Here is a 16,909-nt window from a genome sequence, read left to right as displayed (position 1 = left end):
ATGGCTTCAAATGCCTTTATGATTGTTGTGTTCCTTTAAAACAGCCACAGGACTGCTTCAAGTGAAAAATCTGTAGTATAATTAGTGATTACCTTAATGTCTTAAGGGTATTAGAAAACTGAGGGGATACAATTATCATTACATAGAAAGATGGATCAAGCATGAATTAATGTGGCAGGAACATAAGTAAACAGACATGGGGTTAGACAAGGGAAGGAATCCCAAATGACGACGACAACAGCAACAATGACAACAACAAAGATCATCGCTTAACCTGTTTTGTCAGAGCTGGTATTGATGGTATTGGTAGTGATGGAGGTGAAGGTTGTCTTTGCGCTGTCCTTGGTAGTTACAGATTTCTGCTTATTTTTCATGGCTTCCAGTGCTTTGAGCTTCTTGGCATGTTTCGTGCCTTTGTAGTGGGCCGCAGCCTGGCTCTACAAAGGAGAACAAAATGAACCATGCAATCAGGCTCATTTCTAAACTAGCATTCTCTGTATTACTGCAAATACAGACTCCCTTTCAATAATAGGTACCATTCGAGCTAATTCTGGCCGTGGCCAAACAGTGGGATTCTATTTAGAATGATGCTAGAAAGCAATGGGGATCAAGTTCTAAAGCCTCTGGATGGAAGGAAGAAACATTCTATTGCTTCCCTTAAGAGACATGTAGCTGAACACTAACACATGAATAACATTTTCTTTGTGGTGTGGAAAAAAGTACAAATTTACACCTGGATTGCCTTTGTTCTGCCACAGAAGATGCTGGGCTCCCAGAGATTAACAAGGGCCCTAGAAAAGAACGGCTCTCCTATTCTTGGCTTGGGAAATGTGTTTTCTCTTTCTACAATGTGTCTTATTAATACAGTCCCCAAAGGGTATCTATAAGAAAAAGTTCACACATAACAAGGGAAGTGGGCACCCTGGAGACTGAGATTGAAGCTTGAGAGTTCAAAACCAAAGGCACTGCCTGAGTCCAAACGGGGTACACAGAAATCAAATTTCTGATTCTTTCTTTCTCCTTGCTTCTTATAGAGGGTAGTCTGAGAAATTATGGTAGTGACATTCTTTCAACACATAGGTCTTTCAAACCCCGATCCATTGTAAGGAGATTTCAGTGTGTTTTGACTATCTAATGGGGCTAAGGCAATTCTTTTGCCTGTGCCTTCCGAGATTTTTTTAAAACAGTAAGATATATTTTCCCAAGTTTATATTTCCTTAACATTATTTTTTGGGGGTACTGTAGAGACACATTAATTGAGATAGAAAATCATCTTAAAGAAATCTGTATTTATTAATGTTGATTTATAGAGAACAAAAGCCTTTGTGGCTTGGGATGAGGCTGGGAGTGGGCAGAGAGATTCTTAAATCAAAAGGTTTTCCAGCTTAAAACATTTAAAAATGTCATCTAACAAAGAAGATATCTCAGTGGAGGATTATGCCTGTTAGACTACCCATGATTTTCCATGGCATATTTAAACTCAATGTTTCCTTTTGTCAGAAAAATAATAATCACATTGTCCTCTTCATCACAGCAACTGTGGTAGGTAAGGTGCTGCGGTATAATATCTTTTAATAAATGATAAATAAATAATCCACACCTTAATTTGCATCATTCTGATAAGTATCTTCAGAAAACTAGGTACCCTTATTGAAAGAACACTGGACAAGGAAATTATATATTAGAAACAGTTTGAACAGAGAGGACACTCATGCATCAGTTACAGTTTTCCAACAACACATAACATCAAAAGACATAGTGTGAGCCAAATGTGAAATTAAGACTTGCTATAATTAATTGAAGAACCAGTGATAGGTTGGATTGGTTTGATTCTACATGGAGAATGCTACTTTGATGGACAGAGGTGTGTCCCTTTTTATTTCCTGCCTAGTTCTCCTCTTTAATAAATCAAGTCTCTTGGCCATATCTTTTGAAGGCAATACAGTCAATTAAATCCAAATCACAGTTGGTCATCTTCTCTAAGCAGCTGGCTACATAATTTCTCTTAAAGCAAAGTTCCTCTCTTCTCTCTGTCCAGCATATTTAGAAGTGGATATTTTAGGTATAATACATATTAAAAGATAGGGTTTAAATTAACAGTGATATCTTCACTTATACCTCCAAAATATACATTTTAAAGTTTCTAGCAAATCTTAGTGGTATTTCAAACAAGACAAAATTTTGTTTGAGTACACCATGGGACCAGGTGAACATAACTATTTTGGAAATTAAGAAAAAATCCTAAAGAATCCTGCAAGTAAGAGAATATTCTATCCCCCCCCCCAAATACTCTTTGTACAGGTACAGTTAAGCTGATGCTCCCAACAAGTGAAATGGCTCAGGGAGTCGTGGGGAGAAGGGGATGATAAAATGACCAATAGCTGGTAAGTCCCAACTGAGACACCTGATGAATTAAAAAGCAAAACAGAACAAAATAATAAGATAATGCATACTCACTTGTTAATTGAATAATAGTCCCAAAGCACCCTGATAATAATTATCTTAATTAAAAATTATCTGATTAAAAAAAATACAACTAAGTCCTACAAATCTGAAAATAACCCAATGATATGACGGTCCGAAGTGCTCTGGAAAGCCCCAAACATATAGAATTTAGGGGAATGATGGAGGTGGTGAGTGTAATAGAGAAGATCAAGGTGATTATGATGGTGCAGGGTATGTGTGTTAGAGTAGAAGTGGACATATGAGTTGGAAACTGAATGTAGAGAGATAATCCTGGATACTACAAATTTTCTTTGTCATCAGCCTTTGTTTAATGTTTGTAGAATTTATTGAACTGCTCTTGGGTTGTACTAGGAGCAATTTTTCTATCTATGTACACTGACCCATAACTCTTGGTCCACCTTGACACAGGTATCTTGTATAAAGATGTGCTTCTTGTGTAAAAAAGAAAACTCAGTCAGCTCTCCTTACCCATTTTGGCCACTTCACTGGACTGGATAGATTATTTAGCCACATCTAATCTTTCTGTGACTATAAACAAAGCTGCAGCCTAAGAAAGAATCCTGCTGAGAGATTTTTAAAAGTAGCAGTTGGCCAGAGATGTCTCTTGGGGCCCCATCTGCTTTTCTGTCGGGCAGAGAGGTACTGGACATAACGTAACACATCATATTCCCTTCAAGGTTGTTTTCTGTTATTTATTAGCCAGTCTCTGAACCGAGTTTTTCCCAGAAGCCTGGAAACTATCAGACACAAGCAAACAATTATTTTTCACGGGAATGATTTCAAGGTTAAAAAAGTGTACTACTTCATTATGGCCCATTTCAGAATTCTGCATTTTAAAACTAAAACAGAATCAGATGATCATAGTACACATAGAAGTGAGCAGAACAATAAAAATTGGGCTTTGACAACTTACTTTTAAATAATAAGTGCAGTTTGGGGTACTGTGCAATAAAAATCACTACTATAGACTGTGAAACAGCACATGACACAAAGAAATCTAACAAGTGTCATCACAGAGGCAAGTGCTGACATGAAAGATACACACACACATTCCTGGAGAAAAGAATGATGCCAGTTTAAATATCATCCTCACATCCTGGGCATCTGTAGCCAGTTAGGCTTTTCAATTGTTAAATTTTATCCTCAGTATTTCAAAATGGTTTCCAGTTTAAAAACAACTAAAGTTCCAAAGTAGATAAAAATAGCTGTTAAATGGCTAACATTTGGGAGAAGAGTTTCATACTTTTGAAACACGCATACACACCCATTTATTTTACTTATCTAAGTAAGGCTTCTTTCTAAGTCACTATTATTCTGTTAAACGCCCTGGATATTTAATATTTATGTGTCACTGCATTCCTTAACATCAATACCTTGTATACTTTTATTCTATGTCTCTTTTATATAAAGGTATCTTAACGTGCTTTTCTAAATCTAGGAAGTATATTATAAACATACATACCTGGTTACCATAATCGATTAATTTTCATGCAAATGTGATTTTAAAAGGAACAAGGTGGTCTTTGTTAGTTTGTGATATCATGTAATTTTATAACATATTAAATTTATTAAAACAAAATGAACATTATCCTATTAAAATGTAACATTAGGAAAAGAAAGAGTAGTTATTAAAGAAGTTGCCATCCTTTTGGGGAGGGGACAGAAGATGAGTCAGAGTAATTATTATTATTTTTTAAAGAATTATCTGACTTTAAAATTTTAGCTTATGTTATTTTTTTATAGAAAAAAAAATGAAATAACACATGATATAGTATCCAAACTCTAAAACATTAAATGTAGATTTATATTTTAAGAACTATTAAAAAAGTACTAAAGGAAAAAAAGTTTAAAATTTCGATTTATCTAAATACAGTTGTTTTTTAAGTTACGTATACTCACTCAAGTCTAAGGTCGAGGCAGTGTGTATGGGCTCAGCCATATGGATTAAGACCAAATGCATTCTAATTGGTCAGTGGCTTGTTAAATATTTTGAATATTACTTTTGTATACACCAGTAGAATATTTCCAAGTCCTTATTTTACCTTAATTCTTTTCTATCAATTCTCAGCTTAATTTAACATTCATGTAAAGCATTTGTTCTCAAAGTGTGGTCCTCAGAACAGTAGCAGTAGCAGCAGCAGCAGCAGCAGCAGCAGGCAGCTTGTCAGAAATGCAAATTCTCAGCTTCCATCCTAGACATATGGAATCAGAAACTATGGAGATGGGGCTCAGCAATCTGTATTTTATAAGCTCTCCAGGTAATTCTGATGCATACTAAAATTTCAGAACCACTCATCTTAAATATTAGTGACTTTTCTCCTTCTTGAATAAATAGCCAAAGTCTAGATTTTTTTTTAAGATTAATGCAGAATCATTTGAAGACTGAGCATTTACATATGTATAAATGTGAGCAAGGTATATTACCACACCCTCCCCTCCCCAAATTATCAAAAATTTCTTTTCTTAAAAACCAATCGTAAAAAAAGAAGTAAAAAATAACGAGGATACATGTGTAATTGGGAAGCATCTATCCAAGAAGGATCAATGCAAAATAGCAAATCAACCTTGGAAACCTCTATATAATTCTAAAACCCCATATAAGTGCTTTCCAAGTCCTTGTGATTTTTTTCTTTCCAGTTTTTACCTTTTCTCTCCAAGCTAATTATTGTTGCAGCATGACCCACTGACTCCAATATTTTTACTTCTGTATTGAATGCTTTGCCATGGTCCTTTTTGTGGGGGCTGAGGGTATCCCCAGCTCTATGAAAAAATAAGCTAAGCTGAACCCTGTGTCACAATTCTTATAACTTCACTATATAACAAATATGTATCTCACTATTTTGTTTGCACGAAACTGATTTGGTGTTAGTCATGTTCAGGTTCTTTCATTATGTACTTAGGGCTTTTTTATTGAGGGAAACGTCTCGCCAGCAGGCAAATAAAAACCACTCTGGTAAGCCAAGAAGAGAGCTTTTCTGTTACTCCACTTAACAAAATAGCTGAAGAAGAAATTTCAAGGTATAATAGTTCATTGTTTTACATTTGCCTTACTGCTGTGAATACATGCACCTTTCAAATTCTCTTACACATCGGGGGAATGATGTGATACAGATATTTTTATTCCTCAATTACATGTTCCATAAAGACTATTTAATAATTTAACTTGTGATTGTGTAGTTAACATGGAAGTAGATGACTGCATTACAAATAAAAATGAAATTTCACTGGCATTGAGTCCCAAAGAAAAAAAACATGATTCAATTAAGAGTGTTCCCTTTGAGCTCATGTGATTGATGCCTTACTTTAAATGTGTTCCTGTCCCCTGTACTCTTCAATACAGAAATGAACGGTAACAGTCACAGGAACAGAAAAATAGAAAAGAAGAAAAATAATACCACAAGAGTAACGTGATTTTTATCCACTACCACTACTAACTGAAAAAAAATTCTAAATAAACATTTTAAAGGCAAAGAAAATACCTTGTCACTTACGTGGTTGTATAAAAACAATCTCGATGGACTCATTTATCTTTTAAAAGCTTCTCAATTCATCTATGAACATCACGATTTCGAAACAATAAGTATTTAATGTTTTCAGGTATCTAATGTGAATGATAAAGTAGCACTTATTTAAGTGAGAAAAACTAATTTAATAGGTCCTTCCTGTTTTCTGTTGTGGAACTACCATTATTTTTATTTTGGGAATCCAAAAAGCTATTTCATTGACTTCTAACGGTAGGGTCCTGATTGGGGGACACCAGCTAACAGTGGGCACTGGAGCTGGTACACATCATCTGATGGAGCCAAAACAAAGACCTGACTCTGGCTAAGTTTGCTCAATATTTTTGGAAAGTTTTTTGTAAGCCAGAGAACTTGAATGAGTTTTAACTCTAGTGATGAAAGAGTTCTTGTATGAAACTGAGAGAAAGCAGAAAAAACACTTTGCCTAACTATTCAACTAATGTTCAGTATGGCCTCACAATTTCCATAGTTTAATACTTCACTCAGCATGTGATTGTCAATTACCATTTAAAAGTTCGGGTACACTTAAAAATGTTGAATCTAAGTATGTCCGAAGGTCAAGCTGTCATAGGTGTTGGTATCAGTAACAGATAAAAATGTTTTTATTTCCTGGTATAACATGCATGCTTCCTTTAAGTAACCCTCAACTTCCTCCTCCAGACAACCTACCTGTCCCACTACCCCTGCTACCAAGTCACAGTTATTTTTGTTCTCCGGTAAGAAAATTTCTTGCAATGTAGACAAATGAAGGATAGCCCTCCCTTTTATAGCACAAGAAGAAATAATTTCAAGCCTTTGTATGACTAGTTTCCTTTGCCTAGAGCACCTGAACTTGGCTGACAGATTTCTATTCATCACATGTCACCTTCTCCATGTAGTCTTAGATATGTCGGCATTATAGCACTTATGTCATTGCCACAAGAAGGGTTAAATGTCTGCTTCTAATAGAGGGTGAATCTCTCAACAGATAAAGAACTGATGTTACTAGTCATTCTGTCCCTAGGTCCTAGTCTGGATCTCTAAATAGGTGCCTATTAAATGCACTTTGAGTTAGCTTCACATTTTGATTTTAAAATGGATGTATGCATATGGTGTCTCAATGGATTTTATATGTGAACAGGGTTCAACTTAATTCTCTGCCATTCTTTGGCACTTTGCCTTATCTGTTGAACACACTTCAGGGAATTTTTATGGCACTTAATGCTGGAAAAGCATCTGGCATAAAGACAAACTATTATTTTTTCTCTGGGAGAAGCTTATCACCAACTGCAAATTGTGCTGTTTACAGGAGCTCTCTTTGCATGAGATGTAGCAAAGGAATAATATGGAGATTGTTTCATTTTTTTAAAATTTTGATGAATAACTTACAAGTTTTTTTTTTTAAATCTGGAAAATGTAACGAGTAATTCCGGAGATGACTCTGCATTTTAAGATTTACATAAAAGACTGAATTATTTTAAACATACATCTAGAAATTTTTAGTACTCAAAAGAATGCTATTTCTCTAACACCATTTTTTAACTCTCAAAATGCTTTCAAACAATATAGAGAAATTAACTCTGACATCATTAACCCATTTTCCTCCCTGCAAATCTGCATAATAATACATATCCTGTATTTGCTGAAGAAGAGCGCCTTCCATTAGGGAAAAATGATTAAATTATCGATTTCTCCATAAACCAACGAAGGGCTTCTTTCAGTAGGTTTGTAACATTTCTAATTTCTAATTCATAAATCTGAGAATTGTTTTAATTGTTCCCTTAATGAACTTTCAAAGATCATTTCTAAAATATGCAATTGTTAAAATATGCAATTGGGTCCACAAAATAATAATGGTTTCTATCTGGGCCAAATGTTTTGTCTTTGTTAAGCATCATAACAGTTTTCTGAAGCACTTTGGGCACACAGGGAAAAGCTGGAGAATGAGACTACAGATAACCTCAAGAACCTAGATTAGGCAGAATCCACCCTTATTCCAGTCCTTTAGCTGTTCATTCATTCATTCACAAAGGTCTCACTGACCTGTGGCCAGATGCTACTGAAGTAATGAGGACAGAGTAGAAAACAAGTCAGACTGATAAACTAAATTTACAAATAACTCTATTAAAAATACCATAGTAAAACGGTTTGAAAAGATATAAAAAGTATTTTCAAGTCCTATTGCAAAAGGTTGTTAAACTTCATATTACATCACAAATATCTAGATAATCAGGAAGACAAAGACACCAACCATTTGAAAAACTGGCAAAGGTTTCACCTAATTCAATGAGATAAATTATGTCAAAGTACCTAAGGCTTTTGGGGATATAATAAAGACTCAAATAATGAGAATAAATGTCCATTTTTTGGTCAAAATAAAAGAATGCAAATGTTCATCTGTATAAATCAATTTGATGCCTAGGTTAGAATCCCGAATATGGACAAACACTGTGAATGAACTGTGCATTTGTGGGCTTAAGAACAAAGGAAAAGAAAATGCTTTTAAAGAAGAGAAGCTCAGCTGACTTGACACTACCTCAGAACATCCCTTTGATCAAAGAGGTCTGGAGTGAGATATTTCATGGGCAAAACCTGGAGAAATCGTCAAACTTCTCAAATAAGGGACTTAGGAAATATTTAAAAGACAGAAAAAAGCTGTTGTTGTTATTGTTGTTGTGAACTTTCATATAAGAATTGTGTTAGCAAAGAAGAGTTATAATCCCAAGAGCTTAATGTTTAGAGGAAATGTGAACAATCAGGTGCTAACAGCACAGTATCCCCCAGGAACGTTCAGCAGTCATTAGTAGAATTTTGTCCAGATGGTTTTTTCCTGGGTGATGCTTGCAGGAAGAGTCAGTGTGTCACAACTGCAGTAAGGAGCCCCTGCTATTTCTTTATACGATGGATATTTATGTGAGGCATTTATTAAATGTTCATCTGTGCTAGATACTGTGCTGAAGGCTTTTTATGAATATTCTCACTTATTTCTTATGAAGACCTATGAGAGAATGACATGGGCATTTTATAGATGAAGAGACTGACACTCTGAAAGCTAGAACAACTAAACCACAAAAGTGAAGGCAAAACAGGGCATGTACCCAATGGAAAACCACCTTATCATGTGACTTAATAGTGGCTCGCCTTGTAGAAGACATAAGACTAAATACTGCATAGATATTAAGCTCATTAATGAGAAATGACTGATTTATGTGGTCAATAAGTCACAAAATTTCATTGTATATTAGGCCTATGCTTTTCACAGTATTAGCATCATTCTATCTGAGGTTTCCCTTAGTTTAATTATTTCAATATAAGCCCCAATGAATTAATGCCGATGTTCTACACAAAGTGTGGGAAACCATGTGATGTTTGTTTATATCCCAAAATGTGAAGGCTTCAGGCATCAGAAAGTATCACTGGGCATACGTCAACTCTTGCAGAGGGCCTCGTAGGCTAGGTTAAGAATTATGTTCTTTACTCTTTGTTCAAAGGTAAGGCCCTTTGAAGGTTTTAAGAAATACAGATACATAGATATGTTTGCATGTTTTTTATGAGGTCACTCTAGCAGGCACAAAGAGGCTAGATAAGGAGGGGAAGGGCAAAAATGGGGAAAGAGAAGAGCATTGGATTATTACTGTAGAGATCCAGACACTGAAAGCAGAGAGAGGACTACATACTTTTGATTATTATGTAAGTTAAAAATGTCAAGAACTGATGGAGAATCTTGAGGGGTGGTCTCAAAGATGCCTCACAGGGTTTTGCTTCTTGCAAATGTATGATTGGAGATTCCATTTCCTAGAATTGTTGATATTCAAAGAGGTCCAAATATTTGAGGAGAAATCATGGGTTGGGTTGGGGTATGTTGAGTTTGAGGAGTCTTTAACAGGTCTAAGTAAAATGTGGGCTATGTAATTAGCTATATGGTCTGGAGCTTAGAGGTGAATTCTAGGCTGTAGCTATATTGTGGAGTTATCAGCAACAGATGGTAACCAAAGCCACTGGGAAATGCCATTTGAAAGGCAAATAAAATATTTTTTTCCTGTTTAACCACTGAAACACAATCTTTAATCAGCTGCAACATTTGAATGAATGAACTAAAACTCCAACTGACAGTGTATGAGATAACATATTTCCAAATTCTTCACTGAGCTAAAGTATACTTCATCACTTAGCTTTTTTAAAAAGTATTTTCTTAAAGTGTTTAAAATCTTCAATTTCAGCCAGAGAATGAGTCATTCTCTTTTCATCTTCACACCAAAGTAAGTTCACTAGAAATAAAAGACCCATTTCTCTCTGCTATATAGAATATTATATCTCAGTATTTGGCCTCCAGAGGCTAGATTCATAAAAATAAAAATTCTATCACTAGAGCAGCAAAATGAGGATTGGTAAAGTCTGACTATAGAAGGCTACAATGAGGTGGCCTCCAAACCTGACAGTTGTTCCCTCAGATAAAATTGTAGTGGATGGAATTAGCCATTTACAGGAAACTTATTAAAGGGTAGGTCAAAAGCAACAAGGCAATAATCAAGGGCTGACTAAATATAAAAGAGAGCTGTGCTTAATGAATATTATTAACATGTCTGAAGTAAGACTATATTAGTTGAATAGGTTACATCCTGGCATCTAGAAAAAGGGAATTTAAAGATTAATGTCATATAGGTTTCTTTCTCTCCCCCTGATAAATATAAGAGGGAAAAAAAAAAAACAACTAATGCCATCTGTCTCTGTGACGACCAAAGGAGAAAGAGTTTATTTTATAAATTATATTTTTATAAATTTTATAAGTATAACATTTAAAAGTCTCAATAACTATAAAATTTAAGCACTCGGCTTCTACATGTGAAGAAATAAAAAGCTATGACTTAGATTACTAAAACTAAAATTCTAGGCTATATTTTTTTCAACATTTTCAAAGTTAATTTTCAGTTTTTAAAACAGGCCTTTAATTTCAATTTCTGAGGGATGGTATCAAAGCAGGGGCTTCATCTGACATGTTTTTTGAATAGTATTTGTGATTAACACTAAAAAATGTCAAAAAGTTTTCTAAGTAAAAATTATTAAAACTTTGACTTTGTAAATATGAAGAAATTTCTAACCATAGGATTTTTGATGATATTATTTGAATCTCTAAATTGTTTGAATTTACCAAGGTCAAGTAAATTAACAAAATAAACATCTATATTTTCATGACAAGTTGGCTATTTTGGACCTAATCTTAAATACAGGAGTTGTCTAAGTGATGCTTGTTAATATCACTGCTTCCACTGCACAAGCCAGCAAGAGACTTCTCCCCTTGGGCATATATTAACAATTTACTTTTTTGCAGACAAGTGCACAAATATGATTAGCTTTTGCAAATTGCTCTTTATTCTGTTACTGGTAAGTAATTTTTATATTATTACAGTGTAAACAGATGCTATTTTCCACTACATATTCAGCTGTAATGAGCTAATTTAATGTGTTAAAAACAACAAAAGAACTCCAAGAATGATTCAGTGATTCAAGCTTCATGGAAAGCAACAGAAAAATCAAGCGCAAAGTTTGCAAAATTATTCCAAGGTTTAGTTTTCGATAAGGAATTGTGGAGCCCCTGTTCTCTGAGGTTGTTTATTCAAAGCTGTGTTTTCACCTTTTCTGGGTGAGTCCTGTAACCAACCTTCCAAGTGGAAGGGTTCCACAGGTTCCTCTGCTCATTGTGCTCCTAGTTCCCGAAACACCCATTATTAGTGCAACTCTTTTATATTAAAATTAGATTTATTTATTTATCTGTTCATTTAAATATTTATGTTTTCTACCAATGCATATGCTGTGGGGCATCCCAACATATGGATAGGCATTTCAGGAAGTGGAGCCAGAAGAGGAGATGAAGAAGATTCAGTAATGGAAATAGAATAAAAGTCTGAAGAATCTGGTATCACAGAAGCCAAGAGCCTTAATAGCTTGTGGAAGGGAATTGACTACTACTGCCATGTCAGGTAAAAAGAGAACACAAAACGTCCATTGAATTTTGCAACATGTACATTGTTGATGATACAGGACATGATAATTTGATGCTTAATCAATTAATTGGAACAAAAGAATTTGGAAAGGTAGAGAATAAAAGATCTGAATACTTGGTCACAGAGTTGTCAATTCAGGTGGCTTCCAGATAAAAACTCCATCCATCTGAAACTGTCATTCTGAACTCAGCACTATTTATTTCCTTGTTTTATTTTGCTAATATGTTTCCACATTATAAATGTATATCTGGAAATAGACCTGCATTTTGAGTCTATCATTTCTAAAAGCACAAAAATCAGCTAATATTTTTAAAAACATCAATGAGTTACCTTAAAATACTTTTTTTTGGTAAAATCCATCAAGTAGAAAATTTTGAAAGTTGAAATAAAAAGAAGAAATAATATAAAATAACCAATACGCAAATCAATCAGTATTAATCCTTTCAGATTTTTAGGGATTTTATTCTGTCAGTAGGTGCACAGTAGGTGCTTAATATCTATTTGTTGAATATTAATATATTTGTATACAAAAATGAGATCACACTCTTCACTGTTACTTAAACTACTTAATGCAATTATTAATATACGCTACACATTTCTATATTTGATCGAATTTTTTTTTAGATCACATCTTCATGATGATTTTCATTCTGAAGGAGAAGGGATGTAACTTGGTACAGTAAGCAACAAGATAGAAATGTAAAGGCACAACTTCCAATTAGTCTCCTAACTTTATTCATATATCCAACATAAATCATTTCACCTCCAGTATGAGATTTTCCTCATTCTTAAAATGCAGCATTTGTACAAAAGGTTTTAATCAGGTTATTGAGTGAAATGATTTATTAGTTACTTTGAGAGTAAATTTTTAGATAAAGAATCTCAATTATCCATGGTATCCATGGAAATATTAACTTTAGGCTTTCCTCTACAGATTAATGTTTTAAATTGGCTACCCTCTATCTTCAATATTCTCAATGTCTGCAATGGCTATGATTTGCTAAATCACCAAAACCACATGGAGTATAGTGCCCGACAACCAGAAATGCTCACTACAGAAAGATGATATTTAAGAGAAATAAACACCTATGTTCCCTAAGTCTCTCTAGTTAAGGGTCTATTTGTTACACAGCTTAGTGTTAATATAACTAGTACATAATCTTTCCATAGATTATCAGGTGAGGAAAAAAGAATTTGGAGTTGCCCTGATAGTAGAGTAGTATGCCCTTATCTGCACAAGATATGTTCCAAGATCCACCAAAGATGCCCAAAACCGCAAGTATTTCCCAACACTATATATATTATGCTTTTTCCTGTACATATATATCTTTTCACTTAAAAGAAGCTCTTTGACATATCTAAATTGCTAGCATCACTACTCCTAAGCTTTGGGGCCATTTTAAGTAAAATAAGAGTTACTTGAACTTTATTTATACTACGTTTTTTCCTATACATACATACTTATGATAAAGTTTAATTTATAAATTAGGCACAGTTAAGAGTTTAACAAATAATAACTAATAAAATAGAACAATTACAACAATATACTATAAGAAAAGTTATATAAATGGATTTGAGGCCATTATTAAGTAAAATGAGGGTTATTAGAACATAAGCACTGTGATATCGGGACAGCTGATCTGATAACCTAGAAGGCTACTAAGGGACTAACAGGTGGGTAGCATGTACAGCATGAATACGCTGGACAAAGGGGTGATTGACGTCCCAGGGGAGATGGAGCAGGATGATGCTAGATTTCATCAGACTATTCAGAACAGTGTGCAATTAAAACTTATGAATTGTTTACTTCTCAAATTTTCATTCTAATATTTTTGGAGTGCAATTGATTGCAGGTGACTAAACCAATGGAAAGGAAAAACGTGGATAAGAAGAAACTGCTGTTACAGCTACCAAATATTTTCCAACTAATATATTCTATGTTCTGTTCAAGGAGCTTAATGCAAAGATCATAGTTTCCTTCGAAATTAGATATTATTATATCCATTTTACAGATGATAAATTGAGGTTCATAATGTTTAAATAACTTGCTCAAGGTCCATAGGGAGTGAGCCAAACAGGAAAGATTCAAAACTAGGTCTTCCTGTTTCCAAAGCCCATGATCCTTCTATCATACCATGAAGAATTTTTCAAATATTTCTGTCTTCAATGCAGATATTTAACAAAATTTAAAAAAAAAATGATCCAGGAAGGGGAGAAAAGATTTTAAAAAGTATATTTCTGATAAAACAGATTCCTCACCTTCTTCTATGACCCACTGTCTTTTACCACAGAAACTAAACAGAACATTTTTGTAATATTCTAGCTAGTTTCTGCGGTACAATATCAAGAACTCACAGAAGATACTTATTTCTTCCTCTTGGCACACAGTTGAACTATGCTACTCTCATACTTAAGTGACTATGTGATTGAGTTATAGACAATGAATGTGAGTGGAAGTGATCTTCAATATATCCAGACTTGGTTTACTAAAACTTCCCAAGCATAATTTTCCAGATTCTCTCCCCTTTTACCTATTTGATACAAACAAACATAGCCACTTGGAAGCTACACATTAAAGATGTTAAACCAACGAGATGGAAAGGCCTGGAATCCTGAATCACCACTGGGAAGAGATGTGCCAATGAATGAAGAACACATATTTTGGATTTTACATAAGCAAAGTTTAAATATCTATTATTAGAGCCATGATACATCTGTTGATTGATTCATAGGACAGCAAGAGTTACTTTAACCTAATGACTGCATCTACCTTCTTATTATGCTTTAAATCTAGAAAAATACAGAGTTCCCAGCCAAGGGAAAGAAGAGAGAGTGTGTGAGCAGAAAAGCACAATTAAGTGTTCAAAATTTATTTTTTAGCTAATCTTTGCCTAAATGCACCACAGTGCTCTGAAAATCTACATGTTCTGTGATCTTAAGAGAAACAGGAAATACAATATATCTTTGGGCCTCTTTGGGTTTTGGATAGCCTAGACTAAAGAAATATCTAGGAGAGGGGCTGAACCATAGATCTGAACAGACTCAAATCACCCTTACTGTATAATTCCTTGTCATTTCTTAATAAGCCATTATGGTTGGCATACCCAGTTTCCCCAAATGCTCTCTTTGTCTGAAACCAAAGGCAGAACCATGACTGGAGGGTTGTCTCAGTCCTTCATCAAAGCCAAGGAGTGTGTGTCTTCTTAGACAAAGCAATGGAATTTTAGTTTCTGACATCCTATTTGACTTTGACAGAATAAATCAAAAGACCTTGCTCCTGCTAAAGAGACTGTGCAAATGATTGATGAAACTTCGTAAGATTTTAATATCATGCACTTCAAAAATAAGTACTACTTTTATTTCAGGAACCCTTTAAATCTGTAACGTTTTATGTTTCTTCATTTTTCCTGGCTGTCCTCTCACATCGCATACTTAGAAATCTTAAAAATATAAAATAATTTACCTATGTCTTTTTAAAAAATCTTTTCAGGAAACAGATAATCTTGTTAATCTTTTTTCAATCTTACATGCATTTCATCTATAGATCTCAAGTTCCTTGTGCAAACATTCAGTCGTTTTTCTCTATCTTCAAGTGAAGGAGATAAGAAACATTGCCTTGAGATAGGTGTGTAAATGCAAAAAAATGAATAAATTCTTGTACAAATTTAATAAAATCCAGGAGATCACAACACCAAGTCTATGAGCTAAGCATTAGGCATTAAGTCTTCTTCTAAGTAAGATGGAATGAAATTAAGTTTGAATTTAATCATCCTGAGTTTAAATTTTAGCCTTTCAATCATGAACCTTAAGCAAGTTACTATTCTCCAAACCTCAGTTTTCTCATTTGTGAAATTATTATAGAAAAGGTTATTTTTTACTTTGTGAAGATCAAATTAGAGAACCAAAACTTCAGTTCCTTGGACAAAGACTAAATATGAATGAGAAGTTTTGGAGTCTCCATCCTGGTCTTTGATTTACTTAATCTCTATCACAATAGAACCCTTTTTTACAACAGCTAGCTTTTTCTGCATCCAAATCTCAGATTCATACCCCTTTGGGAAACTGAACTAACTGCCCCTAATCAGGTCTACATTACACTAATGGATAATAGTAGTAGTCTTAGTAAGGTAGAAAAAAAGACATTAAGAGTGTTTTCATAACTCATAAGAGGTATGCTAAAACAGACCCTCATCATGAGGGGGAAAATAAAGTTTATTTTATGGGTATTTCATTCTAAGAAAGCTGAGAAGTCTAAGTCCCTCTTCCAGACCCCAGAGGACACAAGATCTAAAGTTGCCCTTCTCTACAGCAGTTACATCTAAAGGAAAACACAATGGAGAGCTGACTGAGAGTCAGCTCTGGGGGAAGTTCAGAGAGAATGACTTGCCAGAGGGGGGGTAATACACCCAGAGGACAGTAAAATAAGAAATGAAGAAGAGGGGATCAGGGAGGAAGAAATCCCTGATTCCCATCCGAAGAGACTAATGGATGACATTATGAACTGATCAATGACTAAATAGAAGAGGTAAAGAAAATTGTGAACATGCAATATCAACTAATATTTGATATCCTTACTAGCAATGGGCTAGATCTTCCCAACCTTACGTTAAAAGCATAGCTATGTTCTTAAAAGTTCTTGCAAGGTAATCATTCTTACTTGTATGTAAATACAGAATAGAGAGGAGTTGCTCTGCTATAAGCTAGAAGTAGAAGGAGATGGGAAAATGATCCTCAACTTCTTGGTCTTCTGCCCCACAGATGTTAGTTGATTTCTCCCCTGATAGTTACTGAGAACTTCCTTTGGAACCATAGAGACTCAAGGAGAAGGGATAGATAAAAGGAATGCTCTCATAGGTACCTTTCAGTTAAAATGTTATATGCCACTATTATAATACATTTGAAAAAAACAGAGAGCAAGATACATTATTTCGGAAACATTCT

General features: G+C 34.5%; 1 protein-coding gene across 6 annotated transcripts in view; it reads right to left on the bottom strand.

The window, feature by feature from the left end:
• ZNF385D (zinc finger protein 385D) overlaps positions 1-16,909 on the bottom strand; it is a 268,358-nt gene that overhangs the window by 78,106 nt on the left and 173,343 nt on the right. For all 6 annotated transcript variants that reach the window (XM_039836766.1, XM_039836771.1, XM_039836769.1 and 3 more), the window contains one exon: positions 275-437. In XM_039836766.1, coding sequence (XP_039692700.1) covers positions 275-437 — 163 coding nt within the window. The remainder of the gene's footprint in view (positions 1-274; positions 438-16,909) is intronic.

This window comes from Pteropus medius, unplaced genomic scaffold (assembly GCF_902729225.1).
Source record: "Pteropus medius unplaced genomic scaffold, Ma_sr-lr_union100, whole genome shotgun sequence".
NCBI lineage: Eukaryota > Metazoa > Chordata > Mammalia > Chiroptera > Pteropodidae > Pteropus > Pteropus medius.
Note: the sequence above shows the minus strand (reverse complement) of the source record. Positions and strands in the feature narration are given on the sequence as shown.